General features: G+C 46.3%; 1 protein-coding gene across 2 annotated transcripts; it reads left to right on the plus strand.

Moving 5' to 3' along the window:
* The first annotated feature begins 2,433 nt into the window (after nt 1-2,433).
* Nucleotides 2,434-16,725, plus strand: LOC132780743 (QRFP-like peptide receptor). Of its 2 annotated transcripts, none has more exons than XM_060784488.2 (2): nt 2,434-2,789; nt 15,081-16,725. In XM_060784488.2, the coding sequence occupies exon 2, from the start codon at nt 15,227-15,229 to the stop codon at nt 16,475-16,477; it is 1,251 nt and encodes a 416-aa protein (XP_060640471.2). In that variant the 5' UTR covers nt 2,434-2,789; nt 15,081-15,226; the 3' UTR covers nt 16,478-16,725. The 2 variants fall into 2 exon arrangements, with proteins under 2 accessions (XP_060640471.2, XP_060640470.2); XM_060784487.2 differs by lacking the exon at nt 2,434-2,789 and adding an exon at nt 2,965-3,091.
* The last annotated feature ends 4,518 nt before the right edge of the window (nt 16,726-21,243 follow it).

The raw sequence follows: 21,243 nt of genomic DNA on the forward strand, positions 1-21,243 counted from the left end.
CCTTGGTCCTTTCATTATTGGCTGCTACTTCCCAGCGGATGTCAGGTGGTGCAATACCGGCTAAGCAATGTAATTTCTCCAGTGGTGTAGGGCGCAGACACCCCGTGATAATGTGGCATGTCTCATTAAGAGCCACATCTACTGTTTTAGTGTGGTGAGATGTGTTCCACACTGGACATGCATACTCAGCAGCAGAATAGCATAGTGGTAGGGCAGATGTCTTCACTGTGTCTGGTTGTGATCCCCAGGTTGTGCCAGTCAGCTTTCGTATGATGTTGTTTCTAGCGCCCACTTTTTGCTTGATGTTCAGGCAGTGCTTCTTGTAGGTCAGAGAGCACGGTCCAGAGTGACTCCCAGGTATTTGGGTGTGCTGCAATGCTCCTGTGGGATTCCTTCCCAGGTGATCCTCAGAGCTCGGGGTGCTTGTCTGTTCTTAAGGTGAAAGGCTGTGTTTTAGATGGATTAGGGATCAGCTGGTTTTCCCTGTAATAGGCAGGGATCAAGCTGAAAAGGGATCGAGCTGATAGGATGCAAACCAGCTGGGGAAGGGCCTGCCCTACTATTAGGCAGAATAAGCTGATTTTGGGTGTCATAAAAAGCTATTTAAATTATTATTATTATTATTATTATTATTATTATTATTATATAATGGGCCCAGTCTTGTTCAAAATCTTTATTAATGACTTAGATGAAAGGTTAGAAGGCATGATCATCAAGTTTGCAGACAACAGCAAATTGGGAGCGATAGCCAATACTCCAGAGGACAGGAGCAGAATTCAAAACGATCTTCACAGATTAGAGAGATAATTGGCCAAAACTAACAAAATGAAGTTCAACAGTGACAAATGCAAGATACTCCACTTTGGCAGGAAAAACGAAATGCAAAGAGACAGAATGGGGGACAATGCCTGGCTCGAGAGCAGTACGTGTGAAAAAGATCTTGGGGTCTTCATGGACAAGAAGTTAAACATGAAGCTTCGAAGCCTGGCTGATTGCTTCTAACACCACCAAACAAAGGATTCCCCCAGGCAGCAATCAGCCAGGCTTTGAAGCAGCAAAGCCATTAAATGCAAATCAAGGTGGCCAATTGCAATATTCACACTTGCCTCAAATATTCAGATTCTTTTAGTACCCTTGCTTTAGTCATCCAAAGTAAGCAGCTATGGAAGAAAAGCAGACTATAAGTCAAATAAATACATAGCAGAGATTGGGTTGTTGTAGATTTTTTTGGGCTGTATGGCCATGTTCTAGAGGCATTCTCTCCTGACGTTTCGCCTGCATCTATGGCAAGCATCATCAGAGGTAGTGAGGTCTGTTGGAACTAGGAAAAAGGGTTTATATATCTGTGGAATGACCAGGGTGGGACAAAGGACTCTTGTCTGCTGGAGCTAGATGTGAATGTCTCAACTGACCACCTTGATTAGCATTTGATGGCCTGGCAGTGCCAGGCCATCAAATGCTCTGTAAACCGACCTGAGTCCCTCATCGAGGTGGAGAAGGCCGGTATATAAATCTTCTAAATAAATAATAAATAAATAGAGCAAACTTTTGTTGAGAGGTGATTAGAACCAACCTGGACACAGCATATTATGTGAGAACACAGACATGCTGGACCACTCTCACAGACTACACAGAGAAGCCATTGAAATCCACAAGAAGCATGTGGACAATTTCAACAGAAAGGAGGAAACCATGAAAATGAACAAAATCTGGCTGCCAGTATTAAAAAACTCTAAAATTGCAACAGCACAACAACAGAGAGGAAACAAACAAGAACATCTAAGCACCTCTCAACAAAAGTTTGCTCTAGGCACTTTCAGGCCATTATATGCTAATCAAGGTGGTCAGCTGAAACATTCACACCTAGCTCCAGCAGACAAGAGTCCTTTGTCCCACCCTGGTCATTACACAGATATATAAACCCTTTTCCCTAGTTCCAACAGACCTCACTACCTCTGAGGATGCTTGCCATAGATGCAGGCGATACGTCAGAAGCGAATACCTCTAGAACATGGCTACATAGCCCGAAAAAACCTACAACAGCCAAGCTTCTAAAACCTCCAAACAAAGGATTCCCCAAGGCAGCAATTAGCCAGGCTTTGAAGCAGCAAGGCCATTAAATGCTAATCAAGGTGGGCAATTGCAACATTCACACTTGCCTCAAATATTCAGATTCTGTTAGTACCCTTGCTTTAGTCATCCAAAGTAAGCAGCTATGGAAGAAAAGCAGACTATAAGTCAAATAAATACACAGCTGAGCTTCTCCAGAGATGAGCAGCATATAGCAAAGATGCCCCATTTGATATCATTGACAACTCTTTCTTCGGTATCCATGGCTGCCAAACACACTGAAGGCTGGACAAAAAAAAAAATAATAATAGAAGAAGCACCGAGGGAAAGAGAAGCCAAAGCTGATGCTGAGAGAAGAGGATGTTGTGCAGCATAGCTTTGGGTAGGAAAAGATGTGGTTCTCGTTTTAGGCACCAAAGACAGTTTAGCAGAGGGAAAAGTGCATCGTATGTGCTCACTGTGCGTGAAAGAGAAAGCATAGGGAGAGAGGTGTGTGTTTCTGAATAATCGGAGAAGTATATGAATGGACAGGGTTGTGTTCCTGCACATCAGGAAGGGGAAAGGTAGCACATGCCTTGTCGCTTGGAGTAAAGTTTGTGTGGCTCAAGAGATTGCACGGATGCTTCCGACATCTGCCCAGGGATGCAGAAGTCTCTCTCTGCACAAGAGCTTCGCAGCATGGAGAAGAGCACAAGGGAGGACGGAGTGCCCGAAACGGGGTAAGAAAATGGGCTTTGGAAAGTGAGCTGAGAGTGGGGTTGAGTTTTGGAAGGATGGGGTTGGGAGGAAAGAGCTCACAGATCATGGGAGATGCATTGGGGCTTGGAGCAGGACTTTGCATAATCCTGGCAGGAGGGGGAGTTGTGGGTTGTGCAATGTGCATTGCCAGGACAGGAGAGAGCGGGTTCGGAGCAGCGAAGGAGAAGAACCGCAGAGGTTGAAGAAACCCTCCTTTGGAAATTATCCTTCACAGGGATAGATGCATCGCTCCGGAGGAACTTCCCCACTTTGTGGACTCAGAGTAAGTGCCTTTGCTTTGGAAAGAACAGCATTTGGAGGGAAGTCATGGGGCTGGGAGGGAGGCATTCCCTCCTTTCTTTGGGGAAAGCAATGTCAAAGGATGAGGGCTGGATGGGAGCTGTCCTTTCAGCACCAAGCACCGGAAGGGGAGAATAATCAGATTTATTGGCTAAGGTGTAATTCTTTGTCCAGGGTCTGTCTTAATAATATACAATCGATAAGTGACTGGCCATTAAATCACAGCACATCCTGCCTTTGCACTACAGAGCTCAAAGCCGCTTATATAAAATATATTAAATGCATCTTCCTCTTTTTCAAAGCACTCTGTATCTGTTCTCCTCTCCTTCTCTATTTGTTTAATCTTCATATCAGCCCTGCCAAGTAGGTTAGCATGATAGACCCATGTGAGCTTCATAGCCAGGAGAGGATCTGAATGTGGTTTCACTCAGATTCCTCCAATTAGCCTCCATCCAAATGTACTGGACAACATCTCCCATCATCTCCATCTGCTACAGTTGGTGAAGGTTGATGGAAGTTGTACAGAATGAAGGATGCTGGGTTGGAAGAATGCTGCTCTAATCACTATGCACCCACCTACATTGCCATTTATAGAACAGGGGTTCAGCTATGGGTTTTGAGGTTCCTCCTCCTCCTCCTCCTCCTCCTCCTCTTCTTCTTCTTCTTCTTCTTCTTCTTCTTCTTCCCCTTCCTCTTCCTCTTCCTCTTTTCCTCTTCCTCCCCATTCTCTTCTTTATCTCCTCCTCATTCCTCCTCTTCTTCCTCCTACTCCTCTTCTTCTTTTTCTCTTCCTCCCCATTATCTTCTTTGTCTCCTTCTCTTTCCTCCTCCTCTTCGTCTTCATCCTCTTTCTCTTTATCTCTTCTTCCCCATTCTCTTAAGTATCTCCTCCTGCTTCCACCTCTTCTTCTTCCTCCTCCTCCTCTTCTTCTTCCTTTTTTCTTCCTCCCATTCTCTTATCTCCTCCTCATTCCTCCTCTTCTTCCACCTCTTATTCCTCTTTTTTCTTCCTCCCCGTTCTCTTCTTTATTTCCTCCTTCTTCCTCCTCTTCTTCCTCCTCCTCCTCTTCTTCTTCCTCTTCCTATTTCTCTCTTCCTACCCATTCTCTTCTTTATCTCCTTTACATTCCTCCTCTTCTTCCTCCTACTCTTCTTCCTCTTCCTCTTTTTCTCTTCCTCCCCATTCTCTTCTTTGTCTCCTTTGCTTTCCTCCTCCTCCTCCTCTTCATCTTCATACTTTTTCTTTTTCTCTTCCTTCCCATTCTCTTCTTTATCTCCTCCTGCTTCCTTCTCTTCTTCCTCCTCCTCCCCTTCTTATTCCTCTTTTCTCTCTTCCTCCCCATTCTCTTATCTCCTCCTCATTCCTCCTCTTTTCTCTTCCTCCCCATTCTCTTCTTTATCTCCTTCTCATTCCTCCTCTTCTTCCTCCTCCTCTTCTTCTTCCTCTTCCTCTTTTTCTCTTCCTCCCCATTATCTTCTTTATCTCCTCCTGCTCTTTCTTCCCCCTCTTCCTCCTCTTCTTCATCTCCTTCTCTTCATCTTCTTCTTCTTCCTCCTCCTCTTTCCCCCTCTCTCCTTTTCTTCCTCTTAAGGTTCAACCTGGCTCTCTTGATTTTCCGATTTCAAAGGGATTTCCTCTGCAAAGGACAACCCAAAGTGTCCCTTTGAAGCTCAATTGCCCAATCTGGATGTTACTTGTTGTGCCTGCAACAAGCTGCAGACAGACAGCGTTCACGCCAAGCCAAACACTTTAGGATTCTTCCTTGTTTATGAGACCCTCATCTGATCCGCACACATACACGCAATTTCTGGGCCTGGCGCTGTGCCTCCAATCCCAAGTAATGGTGCAAAGTACCTCGTCCTCATTGCACCAGAATTACCCAGCGGGTGTCAAGAATATTTCCTCATGCTGCAGAGCTTTACTCTGTGTTACTGTGTTCAGGGTGCTTTATCCGCAAGGGAGCACCCATATTTATCCGTGTGCAATATTCCCAGTCCGTCCTCACTCCACAAAGGCAGCTAAGCATCATCAAACCCAAGCAATGTTGACAGGGACGCCCCGGAGCACATGCAACCTGAGTCCACATTACAAGGTATGACTACCAAAGCACACTCCAGATTAATCCGACATCCGTAGATATTCATGCGAAAGAACCACTTTTGCCTGGCAGCTAAAGACTAGCAAAGGCAGGGTCTGGTGGAGACAAAGGAAAACTAAGGTCAGCTGTTGAAAGTACTACAAGGAATACCCATGCTCCCTTGCATTTACGGTGTAAACCTGATTGAGTTCAAGGAGACTTTGGACAACTTATAGTACCTGGTTTTCCTGAAATTTATTTATTTATTTATTTGGTTTACTTTTACCCCGCCCTTCTCACCCCGAAGGGGACTCAGGGTGGCTTACATATCCAAGGCACAATTCGATGCCCGTAACATACAACAATAATAAAACACAATAGCACAAAATAGCAAACAACAACAATACATCATATCTATAACCAATAAAACCCATAAAAGTTTCATACAAACCGATACAAACCAATTGCTCCTTATTGCCAATCAATATTCGCTACCTCATAGTTCAGAATTTCATTCCACATTTATCAGTCCTGCCGGTCCTATTTGTCTGGTTGTCCTTACTTGGTTGGCAGATTGCCCGTAGGCCTGGTCCCACAACCACGTCTTTACCTTCCTCCTGAAGGACAGGAGTGATGTAGATGTCCTGATATCCGCCGGGAGTGAGTTCCACAGGTGAGGGGCCACCACTTGGTTGGCAGATTGCCCGAGGGCCTGGTCCCACAACCACGTCTTTACCTTCCTCCTGAAGGACAGGAGTGATGTAGATGTCCTGATATCCGCCAGGAGTAAGTTCCACAGGTGAGGGGCCACCACTGAGAAGGCCCTGCTCCTCGTCCCCACCAGCCTCACTTGGGAAAGCGGTGGGGTCAAGAGCAGGGCCCCCTCAGATGATCTTAGATTCCGTGGTAGGACGTAGAGGGAGATACGTTCGGAGAGATACACTGGACCGGAACCGTACAGGGTTTTGTAGGTCAAGACCAGCACCTTGAATTGGGCTCGGAACTGAACCGGCAGCCAGTGGAGCTGACACAACAGGGGGGTGGTATGCTCTCTGTATGTCGCTCCAGTGAGCAGCCTGGCTGTCGCTCGCTGGACCAGTTGAAGTTTCCGAACCGTCTTCAAGGGCAACCCCACGTAGAGTGCGTTGCAGTAGTCTATTCGGGATGTGACAAGAGCGTGGACCACTGTGGCCAGATCAGACTTCCCAATGAGTCTCAATGAACTTACCTCTGAGTACAGAATGGCACACTTTGTCTGAAATATGCATTTATCTGACTACAGCCTCACTGTCCAAAACCTTGAGTCCTTTTCATCAGTTTTATTATATTACTAGCTTTGGAACCCGTTGGTGCCCATGTTATATGAAAAAGGCATTGTTAAATGTATTGTCGAAGGCTTTCATGGCCGGAATCACTGGGTTGTTGTAGGTTTTTCCGAGCTATATGGCCATGGTCTAGAGCAGTGGTTCTCAACCTGGGGGTCGGGACCCCTGCGGGGGTTGCCAGGGGGTGTCAGAGGGGTCGCCAAACACCATCAGAAAACATAGTATTTTCTGTTGGTCATGGGGGTTCTGTGTGGTAATTTTGGTCCAATTAAATTGCTCTTTGTGTGTAGGTAAACTATAAATCCCAGCAACTACAACTCACAAATGTCAAGGTCTATTTTCCCCAAACTTTACCAGTGTTCACATTTGAGCATATTGAATATTCGTGCCAAGTTTTATCCAGATCCATCATTGTTTGAGTCCACAGTGCTCTCTGGATGTAGGCGAACTACAACTCTAAAACCCAAGGTCAATGCCCACCAAACCCTTCCAGTATTTTCTGTTGGTCATGGGAGTTTTGTGTGCCAAGTTTGGTTCAAGTCCACTGTTAGTGTAGTTCAAAATGCTCTTTGAATGTAGGTGAACTATAAATCCCAGCAATTACAACTCCTAAATGTCAAGGTCTATTTCCCCCAAACTTCACCAGTGTACATATTTGGGCATATTGAGTATTTGTGCCAAGTTCGGTACAGACCCATCATTGTTTGAGCCCACAGTGCTCTCTGGATGTAGCTGAACTACAACTCCCAAACTCACCAAACCCCATCCTCCCACCAATCCTCCCATCCCAACCCCACCAGTATTCAAATTTGGGCATATTGGGTATTTGTGCCAAATTTGGTCCAGTGAATGAGAATACATCCTGCATATCAGATATTTACATAACGATTCATAACAGTAGCAAAATTACAGTTATGAAGTAGTAACGAAAATAATTTAATGGCTGGGGGTCACCACAACATGAGGAACTGTATTAATGGGTCAAGGCATTAGGAACGTTGAGAACCACTGGTCTAGAGGCATTCTCCCCTGACGTTTCACCTGCATCTATGGCAAGCATCCTCAGAGGTTGTGAGGTCTGTTGGAACTAGGAAAAAGGGTTTATATATCTGTGGAATGACCAGGGTGAGACAAAGGACTCTTGTCTGCTGGAGCTAGGTGTGAATGTTTCAACTGACCACCTTGATTAGCATATAATGGCCTGACAGTGCCTAGATCAAACTTTTGTTGAGAGGAGATTAGATGTCATTGTTACTTGTTAGTTTTGTGACGTTTAGTAATGTGTAATGTTGTGGAGGTTGCAGTGGTCTCAGGAAGTGAATGAAGGTACTGCAAATCCCAAATCCCATAGCACTTTGTCCTTCAAAGCACTTTGCATTTCCCTGAGTCTGCTTGTATGCCCTCCACAAACACTAGTATCACCTTTCGTTTATGGCCCAGCATTATTTGGCCCAACTCTACATTTGGCCTTCCCACTGTTTTAATTATGTGTTGCTTTTTTGACAATGTTGTGTATTTTATTGTCTGTGTTTTTTAATTGCTTGTATTGATGTTTTATTGCTTTTGTTGTTGTGTTTGGGCTCGGCCTCATGTAAGCCACACCGAGTCCCTTGGGGAGATGGTAGTGGGGTACAAATGAAGTTAATAATAATAATAATCATCGTCATCATCCATGGTCCATTCTCTCTCAAACTTCACCAGGATGTAAAGTGGGTCATGGGGCATCTGTGTGCCAAGTTTGGTCCTGATCCATTGTTGATGGAGGTCGCAGTGGTTTGGGGAAGCAGAAGTGATGAAAAGTACTGCAAATCCCATCATTCCTTGCCTAAACCACACCAAGATGTAAAAGGGGTCATGGGAGTTATGTGTGCCAAGTTTGGTCCACGTCCGTCATTTGTGGGAGTTGCAGTGGCCTGTGGAAGTAGGAGCCAATCAGAAAGCTGCCACATACACAAATACATACAAACATACAAACACTGACTTTTATTATATCGACTAGCTTGGGACCCAGCAGTGCCTGAATTATTTGAAAAAGGGTTAGGGTTTGTTTTGGAAAGTTTAGTAATCTCAGTTTGATAACGTGTAATGCTATTTAATAGAAAAAAAGCCAGTATTTCCTTTTGTTTTCTATGAATGCTCCCATTAGAAAATGCATAAGGATGTAAGTGAACTACAATTCCCAGAATCGTGGGTCATTCTCCCCCAACCCCCCAACCCCCACTATGTTCTGCTGGTCATGGGGATCTGTGTGCCAAGTTTGGTCCAGATCCATTATTGGTGGGGGTAGCAGTAGTCTGTGGGAGCTGAAGTGATTGAAAGTACTGCATATCCCATCGTCCATAGTCAATCCTCCTCCTAACTGCACCAGGACATAAAGGATGTAAGGATGCATAAGGATGTAAGTAAGTAAGTGCAAGTTTATTCAATGCTTAGACCATAGGTCTTTCACATATAAGGCAAATATATATAAACATAAAAACCAATACAATATTTAAAAACACAATTAAAATCCTATAAATCATTAAAATGCTACATATATCGATGGCAAGATGCACCCTTAAAATACAACATACTGTATGGACTCGCACCTGCGTAATTAAAAACCAAGGAAAACCAAATAGATACAGCATTCTTAAAACTACATAATGGTCCTCGTGCATAAGGATGTAGGTAGATTACAATTCCCAGAATCGTAGGTCATTCTCTCCCAATCCCCTCCACTATGTTCTGCTGGTCATGGGGATTTGTGTGCCAAATTTGGTCCATATCCGTTATTGGTGGGGGTCACAGTGGTCTGTGGGAGCAGAAGTGATTGAAAGTACTGCAAATCCCATAATCTGTGGTCCATCCTCCCCCTAACCACACCAGGACATAAAGTGGGGCATGGGGGGGAGGGGTCTGTGTGACAAATATGGTCCAGGTCCATCATTCGTGGGGGTCGCAGTGGTCTGTGGGAGCCAAATGAGGTTAAGGTACTGGGAATCTCATCATCCATGCTCCATTCTCTCCCAAAGTGAACCAGGACGTGTTGTGGGTCATGGAAGGCCTGGGTGCCAAGTTTGGTCCAGGTCCATCATTCATGAGGGTTGCAGTGGTCTGTGGGAGCTGAAGTGATTGAAAGTACTGCAAATCCCATCATCCGTAGTCAATCCTCCCCATAACTGCACCAGGGCATAAAGTGGGTCATGAGGGGTCTGTATGCCAAATATGGTCCAGGCCCGTCATTTGTGAGGGTCGCAATGGTCTGTGGGAGCCAAATGAGGTGAAGGTACTGCAAATCTCATCATCCATAACCCATTCTCCCCAAACTGCACCAGGGCATGAGTTGGGTCATGGAAGGTCTGGATGCCAGGTTTGGTCCAGGTCCATCATTCGTGAGGGTTGCAGTGGTCCCATAATCTGTGGTCCATCCTACCTGTAACCACACCAGGATGTAAAGTGGGTCATGGGGGAGGGTCTGTATGCCAAATATGGCCCAGGTCCATCATTCGTGGGGGTTGCAGTGGTCTGTGGGAGCTGAATGAGGTGAAGGTACTGCAAATCTCATCATCCATGCTCCATTCTCCCCCAAACTGCACCAGGATGCGAGGTGGGTCATGGAAGGTCTGGGTGCCAATATTTGGTCCAGGTCCATCATTCGTAGGGGTTGCGGTGGTCTGTGGGTGCTAAGGTGATTGCAAGTACTACAAATCCCATCATCCACATCAGGATGTAAAGTGGGTTATGGAGGGTCTGTGTGCCAAATATGATCCAGGTCCGTCATTCATGAGGGTTGCAATGGTCTGTGGGAGCTTAATGATGTGAAGGTACTGCAAATCTCATCATCCATAACCCATTCTCCCCAAACTGCACCAGGACATGAGGTAGGTCATGGAAGGTCTGGTTTCCAAGTTTGGTCCAGGTCCATCATTCATGGGGGTTGCAGTGGTCTGTGGAAGTAGGAGCCAATCAGAAAGCTGCCACAGGTCCATCATTCATGGGGGTCGCAGTGGTCTGTGGGAGCCAAATGAGGTGAAGGTACCACAAATCTCATTATCCATGCCCCATTCTCCCCAAAACTGCACCAGAACATGAGGTAGGTCATGGAAGATCCGGGTGCCAAATTTGGTCCAGGTCCATCAATCATGGGAGTTGTAGTGGTCTGTGGAAGTGGGAGCCAATCAGAAATCTGCCACAGCTCCATCATTCATGGGGGTTGCAGTGGTCTGTGGGAGCCGAATGAGGTGAAGGTACTGCAAATCTCATTATCCATGCCCCTTTCTCCCCAAAACTGCACCAGAACATGAGGTAGGTCATGGAAGATCTGGGTGCCAAGTTTGGTCCAGGTCCATCATTCGTGGGGGTTGCAGTGGTCTGTGGAAGTGGGAGCCAATCGGAAAGCTGCCAGATACATACACACATTATATAGGTAGAAGATAGATAGATAAATAGATAGAGATGAGTGCATCTGCATTAAGAAACAAAATAGTGTGAAAAGTCCTACTGAGAAGCAGAAAGGCACTTTCCATTTGAGGAGACCCGGATGCTTTTAATAAAACAGTAACAGCTACACGGAATGCTTTTAAAATAAGTTAGTGGATGAATGAATACTTACCTGTCCATAAATAGCAGGAGGAAGCTGGCATTTGCAAGAAAGGGGGGGGGGGGGGGGAGAGAGAGAGAGGAAGAAAGGAAGAAAGGAAGAAAGGAAGGATGGAGGGAAGAAAGAAGGAAGAAAAGAAGAAAGGAGGGAGGGAGGAAAAAGAGAAGGAAGGGAAGGATAAAGGAAAGAAAGAAGGAAAGAAAGACAAAAGGGAGGGAAGGGAAGGAGGAAGGAAAGAGAGAAGGAAAGAGAGAAGGAAAGATAAAAGGGAGGAAGGGAAGGAAGAATGGAAGGAGAAAGAAGGAGAGCAGGGAGGTGAGAGGAAAGAGTGAAGGAAGGAAACAGAAAAGGGATACACGGAAGGCAGGCAGGCAGGAGGAAGGAAGGAAGGAAGGAAGGAAGGAAGGAAGGAAGGAAGGAAGGAAGGAAGGAAGGTAGGTGGAAGGAAGGAAGGAAGGATGGAAGGAGGGAAGGAAAGGTGGAAGGAAAAAGAGACGGAAGGAAGGGATGAAGAGAAGGATGAAAGGAAGGAAGGGAAGGATAAAGGAAAGAGAGAAGGAAAGAAAGACAAAAGGGAAGGAGGGAGAGAGGGAGGGAAGGAAGGAAGGGGAAAGGAAGGAGGAAAGAGAGAAGGAAAGATGAAAGGGGGGTAGGAAAGGAAGAATGGAAGGAGAAAGAAGGAGAGCAGGAAGGTGAGAGGAAAGAGAGAAGGAAGGAAACAGAAAAGGGACACACGGAAGGAAGGAAGGAAGGAAGGTGGAAGGAAGGATAGAAGGACGGAAGGGAAAGAGGAAAAAGAGAAGGAAGGGATGAAGAGAAGGATGAAAGGAAGGAAGGGAAAGATAAATGAAAGAGAGAAGGAAAGAAAGACAAAAGGGAGGGAGGGAGGGAGGGAGGGAGGGAGGGAGGGAGGGAGGGAGGGAGGGAGGGAGGGAGGGAGAGAGGGAGGAAGGAAGGAAGGAAGGAAGGAAGGAAGGAAGGAAGGAAGGAAGGAAGGAAGGAGAAAGAGGGAGAGAGGGAAGGGAATGAAAGGAGAAAGTGAATACTTTACTGTGGAATTTGATGAAAAAAGCATAGAGATTAACAAACAGATTTAGATCATTGTTGTGTTGTTGTTGTGTATCTCCAAATCATTTCTGACTTAACAGCAATTCTAAGCAGACCCTATCATAAGGTCTTTATTGAGCAGATTTATTCATGTTGACTCTCCTGATTTGACCCGTATTTAAAAACCCTCTATTTCCCTGGGAGGATTTCATCAGAGGTGTGCTGAAACCAAGAGGAGTTGAAGTTGCATTAACCTAAAGCCCTTGCCCTGGATAGTTGAGCCCTTGACTGCTTTTCAGGCTTTTGGTTTTTATATCCTCCATTAGCTGCCTACTGAGATATTAGGATGGAAATGAAAGAGAGCGTGATTGATGGAGGAGATAAAAGGTGCTCATTCTTACAGTCCTACGAATTGTAGACCATGGCTGAGTACCCCTTGGACAATTCTGGTTTGGGGATTCTGGGAGTTGTAATCCTAAATGCAATCCTGACCCCAGGGCTATGCTTTGGCAGTGGCTTTTTTAATCATTGATTAATTATAGAATCATAGATTTGGAGGAGACCTCTTGGGCCATCCAGTCCAACTCCCTGCCGAGAACCAGGAAAATTGCATTCAAAGCACCCCCAACAGATGGTCATCCAGCCTCTGTTTAAAAGCCTCCAAAGAAGGTGCCTCCACCACACTCCATGGCAGAGAGTTCCACTGCTGAACAGCTCTCACCGCCTGGAAGTTATTCCTCATGTTCAGATGGAATCTCCTTTCCTGTAGTTTGAGGCCATTGTTCCGCTTCCTAGTCTCCGGGGAAGCACAAAACAAGCTTGCTCCCTCCTCCCTGTGGCTTCCTCTCACATATTTATACATGGCTATCATGTCTCCTCTCAGCCTTCTCTTTTTCATGCTAAACATGCCCAGCTCTTTAAGCCGCTCCTCATAGGGCTTGTTCTCCAGACCCTTATCATTTTAGTCACCCTCCTCTGGACACATTCCAGCTTGTCAATATCTCTCTTGAATTGTGGTGCCCAAAATTGGACACAATATTCCAGGTGTGGTTGAACCAAGGCAGAATATAGGGGTAGCATGACTTCCCTGGATCTAGACACTATGCTCCTATTGATGCAGGCCAAAATCCCATTGGCTTTTCCAGGTGTGGTCTAACCAAAGCAGAATAGAGGGGTAGCATGACTTTCCTGGATCTAGACACTAGACTCCTATTGATTCAAGCGAAAATCATGGCTAGGGTTTGGCTGGATGGTCTTTGTGGTCTATACCAGTTCTGAAAGCAGAAGCAAGTTGAGGATACAATTAAAATGCATTTGAAAACACAAACAAAGTTTAACAAAAAACTTGGCATTGTGCTAAACGTCCTTTGACCAGACGCTGGCCACTTGTAGGGCCTCTGGTATGAGAAGGTCCTCCATTGTGCATGTGGCAGGACTCAGGTTGCAATGTAGTAGGTGGTCTGTGGTGTGCTCTTCTCCACACTCGCATGTCATCAATTCCATTTTGTGGCCCCATTTCTTAAGGTTGGCTCCTCATCTCATGGTGCCAGAGCGCAGCCTGTTCAGGGCCTTCCAGATCTCCCAATCTTCTTTGTGCCCAAGAGGGAGTTTCTCATCCGGTCTCAGCTACTGATTACGGTGTTGGGTTCTAACCTGCCACTTTTGGATTCTTGCTTGCTGAGGTGTTCCTGCGAGTATCTCTCTCAATCTTAGGAAGCTGTTTCTTGATTAGAGAAATGGGCCAAAACTAACAAAATGAAGTTCAACAGTGACAAATGCAAGATACTCCACTTAGTCAGAAAAAAATGAAATGCAAAGATACAGAATTGGGGACGCCTGGCTTGAGAGCAGGATGTGGGGAAAAAATCTTGGAGACAAATCTCTGGACAACATGAGCCAACAATGTGATACAGCAGCTAAAAAGCCAATGGGATTTTGGCCTGCATCAATAGAGTATAGTGTCTAGGTCTAGGGAAGTCATGCTCTATTTTGCCTTGATTAGACCACACCTGGAATATTGTGTCCAATTCTGGGCACCACATTTGAAGAGAGATATTGACAAGCTGAAATGTGTCCAGAGGAGGGCGACTAAAAGGATCGAGGGTCTGGAACAAGTCTTATGAGGAGCGGCTTAAAGAGCTGGGCATGTTTAACCTGAAGAAGAGAAGGCTGAGAGGAGACATTATGAGGGCCATTTATAAATATGTGAGAAGAAGTCATAGGGAGGAGGGAGCAAGCCTGTTTTCTGCTGCCCTGGGGAGTAGGACACAATGGAACAATGGCTTCAAACTACAAGAAAGGAGATTCCATCTGAACATTATGAAGAACTTCCTGACTGTGAGATCTGTTCAGCAGTGGAACTCTCTACCACAAAGTGTGTTAGAGGCTCCTTCTTTGGAAGCTTTTAAACAGAAGCTGGCCATCTGTCAGGGGTGCTTTGAATGCAATTTTCCTGCTTGGCAGGGGGTTGGACTGGATGGCCCATGAGGTCTCTTCCAATTCTATGGTTCTATGATTTAAGGCGTTGGCTTACTGGCTGATATCAAAACAGAGAACGGGCCAGAGATGTCACTGCCTTGGTCCTTTCATTACTGACTACTACTTCCCAACGGATGTGAGGTGGTGCAATACCAGCTAAGCAGTATAATTTCTCCAGTGGTATGGGGCGTAGACATCCTGTGATAATGCAGCATGTCTCATTAAGAACCGCATCCAGTGCTTTAACATGTTGAGATGTATCCCATACTGGGCATATGTATTCAGTAGCAGAGGAGCAAAGCACAAGGGCAGATGTCTTCACTGTACCTGGTTGTGATCCCCAGGTTGTGCCAATCAGTTTTTGCTTGATATTCACCAGTTCTATGATTCTGTTATTCTGTTATTCTAAGTCCATTATCCACACTAATTAGACCATTTTCTATCCAACACTCTCTTTTACAGATCTGGAGAGCTCCCTCTAAACCCTCAGGATTTTTCTGGAGGCTTGCTGTAGGAGGAGAGACTCCGTATTTGTTCGCTATTCACAGTCTGGACATCATTTCCACTTCTGTTTGTCCTTCTCCATGTGACGGAGAGAAGAGAGAGCCATGAACGGCTCCTTCAGCCTCACAGAGATGGGGAGTCTGCTGGAGCTCTGGAAACCAGAGAATGTCTCAGTGATGGGACAAGTCAACGGGAGCCAAGAGCTGGGCTGGGAGGAGCTGGGGAAGCTCCTCTTCCTCTTCGACAAGGAGCCGGTCACCATCAGCCTCACCGTCATGTACTTGGCCTCCTTCTTGGTCGGCTTTATTGGCAACATCATGTCTCTCCGGATGCTCACCCAGAAGCGCAGAAGCCGGATGCCACGCCTCAGCGCCACCAGAAGCCTCCTCATCAACTTGGCCATCTGTGACCTGATGGTGGTGTGTATCTGCATGCCCATCACTGCCGGCAATTTGGTCTACAAGGCCTGGGTCTATGGGGACTTCCTGTGTAGGATGGTACCTTTCATCCAGGCGATGTCCGTCTCCGCCAGCGTCCTCAGCCTCACGATGATCAGCTTGAACCGGTACTACAGTGTGCACAACCCACTCAATGCCAGGTCCTTCTTCACCCGACGGAAGATCTGGGGCACCATTCTGGTGGTTTGGGTCTTCTCCTCCACGATCTGCATGCCTCTTATATTTATGAACAAAATGGATGAGATTGGAGTTGTCCCAGGTCTTCTCCTGGCGTTTCCCATCTGCAGGGAAGTCTGGCCTCAGGAACGGGTCAAGAAAGCCTACAGCTTCCTCCTCTTCTGCATGCTCTACTGCTTGCCAGTCCTGTTCAACATGGTCATTTGCTGCCTCACCGTCCATAGGCTCTGGTGTCCTACCAGACCTTTGAGGGACTGCAGTGCCTTGAACCAAACTTTGCCGACGTCCAGGTTGAAGATTCGCAAGAAGGTGGCCCAGATGGTGGTGGCTTTGGTCCTGCTCTTTGCCATCTCCTGGCTGCCCATTTACACGATGGACATCTGGATTGAGTTCAACAGTCCCAAGTCCTTGCGAGAGGTGGCCCCATCCCCCTGGGTCTTGCAGCTCCGACCGTTCGCTCAGTGGCTCAGTCTCACCAACTCCAGCCTCAACCCCATCTGCTATTGCTTCGTTGGCAACCTCTATAGGTCGGCCAAGGAAATGAAGACCAGATACCACAGGAAGATGGTCTCCCTTCTCAGCTTCTCTCTCTCAGAAAAGAGCTTACCTTCCTCAGGTCCTGAAGTGGTGTCCTACAAGGGTTCGTCTACCAAAAGGCTTGAACCAGAGACATCAGGGAAAAGGTGCCAGAAGAACTATAGTCCAAAAACCCAAGTGTGAAATAACCCTGTGGCCTTAGTGAGTCTCCCTTTGCTCTTCCTTTAATGGACAAGTCTTGAAATGATCGTGACAGTTCTCAATGACACTTCCAAAGAGGAGCCATTGCCATACACTCAGGACATTAAATGGATAGATGAATGGCTGGATAGGGAAAGGATAGGCCAGTATTCTGTATCATCTACATGTATACTTCTAATTCACTAACTATACTGAGCCAAGTGGGAAATACAGAAATACATAACAAAGAAGTATTCATATACAACAGTGGTTCTCAACCTGTGGTCTGTGGATCCCCAAGAATGACAATATGGTCCAGGGCCTCACCATTACTACAGCACTGCCTCGAAACCACACAGCAACGAGAGCAACTGGTCTCACAAAAACCTCTTATAGTGGCGAGGCAACAGGGATGTCGGGAGGGGAGAGGCTGACTACCCACGAAATATTTTGACTGCCACATCAGCTCTAGATTATTAAATATGCTTTTCTGTGGATGAGCAGATGGCAACTACTCAATGGCATATGTTCTGTATCAGGAACTAGAGCTGATGTGGTCTATCCAATGCAAATTTCTGAATCAGCACCCCAAATAGCCAAACCAAATCTAAAGTTGACCAAAAACTGATTCGTAACCCTTTTGGTACTAATGTTGGAGAGTGGTCCCTGGTCAAAGTGGTCCTTGGTCAAAGTAGTTTCTGGTCAAGTGGTTCCTGGTCAAAGTGGTCTCTGGTCAAGTGGTCCTTGGTCAAAGTGGTCTCTGGTCAAGTGGTCCCTAGTCAAAGAGGTTGCTGGTTAAGTGGTTCCTGGTCAAAGTGGTTGCTGGTCAAGTGGTCCTTGGTCAAAGTGGTCGCTGGTCAAGTGGTCCCTAGTCAAAGAGGTTGCTGGTTAAGTGGTTCCTGGTCAAAGTGGTTGCTGGTCAAATGGTCCTTGGTCAAAGTGGTCGCTGGTCAAGTGGTCCCTAGTCAAAGAGGTTGCTGGTTAAGTGGTTCCTGGTCAAAGTGGTTGCTGGTAAAGTGGTTCCTGGTCAAAGTGGTCGCTAGTCAAGTGGTCCCTAGTCAAAGTGGTCACTGGTCAAGTGGTCTCTAGTCAAAGTGGTCGCTGGTCAAGTGGTCCTTGGTCAAAATGGTCGCTGGTCAAGTGGTCCCTAGTCAAAGTGGTTCCTAGTCAAAGTGATTGCTGGTCAAGTGGTCCATAGTCAAAGTGGTCATGGGTCAAGTGGTCCCTAGTCAAAGTGGTCACTGGTCAAGTGGTCCCTAGTCAAAGTGGTCACTGGTCAAGTGGTCTCTAGTCAAAGTGGTTGCTGGTCAAGTGGTCCCTAGTCAAAGTGGTCGCTGGTCAAGTGGTCCCTAGTCAAAGTGGGCACTGGTCAAGTGGTCCCTAGTCAAAGTGGTCACTGGTCAAGTGGTCCCTAGTTAAAGTGGTCCCTGGTCAAGTGGTCCCTAGTCAAAGTGGTCGCTGGTCAAGTGGTCCCTAGTCAAAGCGGTCACGGGTCAAGTGGTCCTTAGTCAAAGTGTTGGCTGGTCAAGTGGTCATTAATCAAAGTGGTCACTGATCAAGTGGTCCCTAGTCAAATTGGTCACTGGTCAAGTGGTCCCTAGTCAAAGTAGTCACGGGTCAAGTGGTTCCTGGTCAAAGTGGTCGCTGGTCAAGTGGTCCCTAGTCAAAGTGGTCCCTGGTCAAGTGGTCCGTAGTCAAAGTGGTCATGGGTCAAGTGGTCACTAGTCAAAGTGGTTGCGGGTCAAGTGGTCCCTAATCAAAGCGGTCGCAGGTCAAGTGGTCCCTCGTCAAAGTGGTCGCTGGTTAAGTGTTCCCTGGTCAAAGTGGTCACTGGTCAAGTGGTCCCTAGTCAAAGTGGTTGCTGATCAAGTGGTCCCTGGTCAAAAAAAGGTTGGGAATCACTGATATACAAGTCATTTCAGTGTTGGACTATGACACCAAAGACCGGAGCTTCAATTCTCACTTGGCCATGGAAACCCTCTGGGTGACCATTGGGCAAGTCACATATTCTCAGCCTTAGAAAACCACATAACAGGGTCACCTTGAGGGTACACAACAACAATTTAGTACTCAGCATACCTAACTAACGTCTCCTTGCTCAACTCACACAAACTTGATGGAAATGTCATTCATCCATGCCCCAATCATAACAATTGATCTCCTTTTCTCCATGCATTGAAAGAGGTGGCGACTAGGGAAAGATGGAAGATGTGATGCATAACTTCTGGAGGTGATCCAAGAATGGGAACAGGTGGATCTGTATCAGGTTCTTTTAAGATACCTAGAGAGCTGATCAAAGTGGATGAGAAGACCTTCTGCCTTTGCAAACGCGAGAGGCATCCTTACCCAAACATGTCACTAGAGAACAGATGGGTTCTTTCTACCTTCACTGCTTGCTGTTTCCTTCTTCTGTACTCTGCATGATCAGAAACAAAGGGAGATGGGCCTGTCCCTGTTGAGTGGAAGAAGAAGTTGGAAGGCTTTGACTTGCAGGCCATCTAACAAAGGAATCATCCATTGTTGGACAACTCATCTCTAGCCAAGAGGAAACCACCAAAACATGGAACTTTCAGAGTTTGGTAGAATGAGCAATTGCTTGGGTTGATTTTCAAATCATGGGAACTTGTGAGTTATGGGATGTGGGGTTACTGTACTGCTTTGTCTCTGTTTTCTTCTGGCCTCACTTACCTCTGTCATTAGGATTTCCAAGCAAAAGGCTTCTCCACAGACTATATCAGGACATTAAACTCTGTGGGTGCATCTACACTGTAGAATTAGCACAGTTTAACACCACTTTAACTGTCACTGCGGAGACATGAGAGAAGCCTCCCACAAGGATGGTAAAGCACTAAAACCTGGAATATTGTGTCCAGTTCTGGGTATCACAATTGAAGAGAGATATTGACAAGCTGGAATGTGTCCAGAGGAGGGCGACTAAAATGATCAAGGGTCTGGACAACAAGCCCTATGAGGAGCGGCTTAAGGAGGTGGGCATGTTTAGCCCGAAGAAGAGAAGGCTGAGAGGAGACATGATAGCCATGTATAAATATGTGAGGGGAAGTCACAGGGAGGAGGGAGCAAGCTTGTCTTCTGCCCTGGAGACTAGGATGCGGAACAATGGCTTCAAACTACAAGAAAGGAGATTCCATCTGAACATGAGGAAGAACTTCCTGGCTGTGAGAGCTGTTCAGCAGTGGAACTCTCTGCCCCGGAGTGTGGTGGAGGCTCCTTCTTTGGTGGCTTTTAAACAGAGGCTGGATGGCTTCAAACTACAAGAAAGGAGATTCCATCTGAACATGAGGAAGAACTTCCTAGCTATGAGAGTCGTTCAGCAGTGGAACTCTCTGCCCCGGAGTGTGGTGGAGGCTCCTTCTTTGGAGGCTGTTAAACAGAGGCTGAATGGCTTCAAACTACAAGAAAGGAGATTCCATCTGAACATGAGGAAGAACTTCCTGACTGTGAGAGCTGTTTAGCAGTGGAACTCTCTGCCCTGGAGTGTGGTGGAGGCTCCTTCTTTGGAAGCTTTTAAACAGAGGCCGGATGGCCATCTGTCAGAGGTGATTTGAATGCAATATTCCTGCTTCTTGGCAGGGGGTTGGACTGGATGGCCCATGAGGTCTCTTCCAACTTTATGATTCTATGATTCTATGAAAACATCCGGACATTCCTTGGGCAACACCCTTGCAGATGGTCAATTGTCTCACACCAGAAGCGACTTGCAGTTTCTCAAGTAGGAGATTCCATCTGAACATGAGGAAGAACTTCCTGGCTGTGAGAGCCATTCAGCAGTGGAACTCTCTGCCCCGGAGTGTGGTGGAGGCTCCTTCTTTGGAGGCTTTTAAACAGAGGCTGGATGGCCATCTGTCAGGGGTGATTTGAATGCAATATTCCTGCTTCTTGGCAGAATGGGGTTGGACTGGATGACCCACGAGGTTTCTTCCAACTCTATGATTCTATGAAAACATCTGGGCATTCCTTGGGCAACACCCTTGCAGATGGTCAATTGTCTCACACCAGAAGCGACTTGCAGTTTCTTAAGTCACTCCTCACACACTGTCACTGTGCTATGGAATTATGGGAGTTGTAGTCTTACAAGGCCTTTAGTATTCTCTGCCAAAGAGTGCTGGTGTTTCACCAAACTACAACTCCCATGACTTCATAGCCTCAAACCAAAGTGGTGCCAAACTGCATTCATTCTGCAGTGCGGATGAATCCTAGGTCCGCCTGTGTCTTTCTTCCATCTTTATGTTTCTCGATGACTTGGATGCCTTTGGATCCCTGCAGATAAAAGCTTGACTTGGGCAAAGTAAACGCTTCCTTCGCTTCTGTGGCAAGAAAGTGGAGTACGTGTCTAATGCAAAATTAAAAAGCAGAGGAAAAGGGAGGACATGTATTCCTGGCGAAATAAAAACGAGAACCCATCCGCTCCCGCTGTGATGTTTCCTAAAGCAAAGCAGCCTCAAAGTGTGTATTTTTTTTCTCTCCCACAAAGGAGAAACATCTTCAAAAGTGGATTTTGCTTTTTAAGGGCATCTTAGGGAAATGACAAAGTTATCAGTGCTGCCACGCAATTACAGAAGGTTTCGTCCCCTAAATATTATTTTTCCCCCAATGGAAAAAAATAAAGCAAGCTGTGTTAGCCCGTGAGAACAAAACCAAAGTCAAAACTACAGGTGGCCAATATCTTTAAGAGCCACTCAAATGCCACCAAACTATGGACGCTTTTGAGTTCTGTGAAACTTTTTCAAAGAGTCCATGAGATGTAGTGC

Source organism: Anolis sagrei, chromosome X (genome assembly GCF_037176765.1).
Source record: "Anolis sagrei isolate rAnoSag1 chromosome X, rAnoSag1.mat, whole genome shotgun sequence".
Classification (NCBI taxonomy): domain Eukaryota; kingdom Metazoa; phylum Chordata; class Lepidosauria; order Squamata; family Dactyloidae; genus Anolis; species Anolis sagrei.

Excerpts from the sequence above, each read along its gene's own strand:
- LOC132780743 (XM_060784488.2), top strand. The coding sequence starts at position 15,227 with ATGAACGGCTCCTTCAGCCTCACAGAGATGGGGAGTCTGCTGGAGCTC.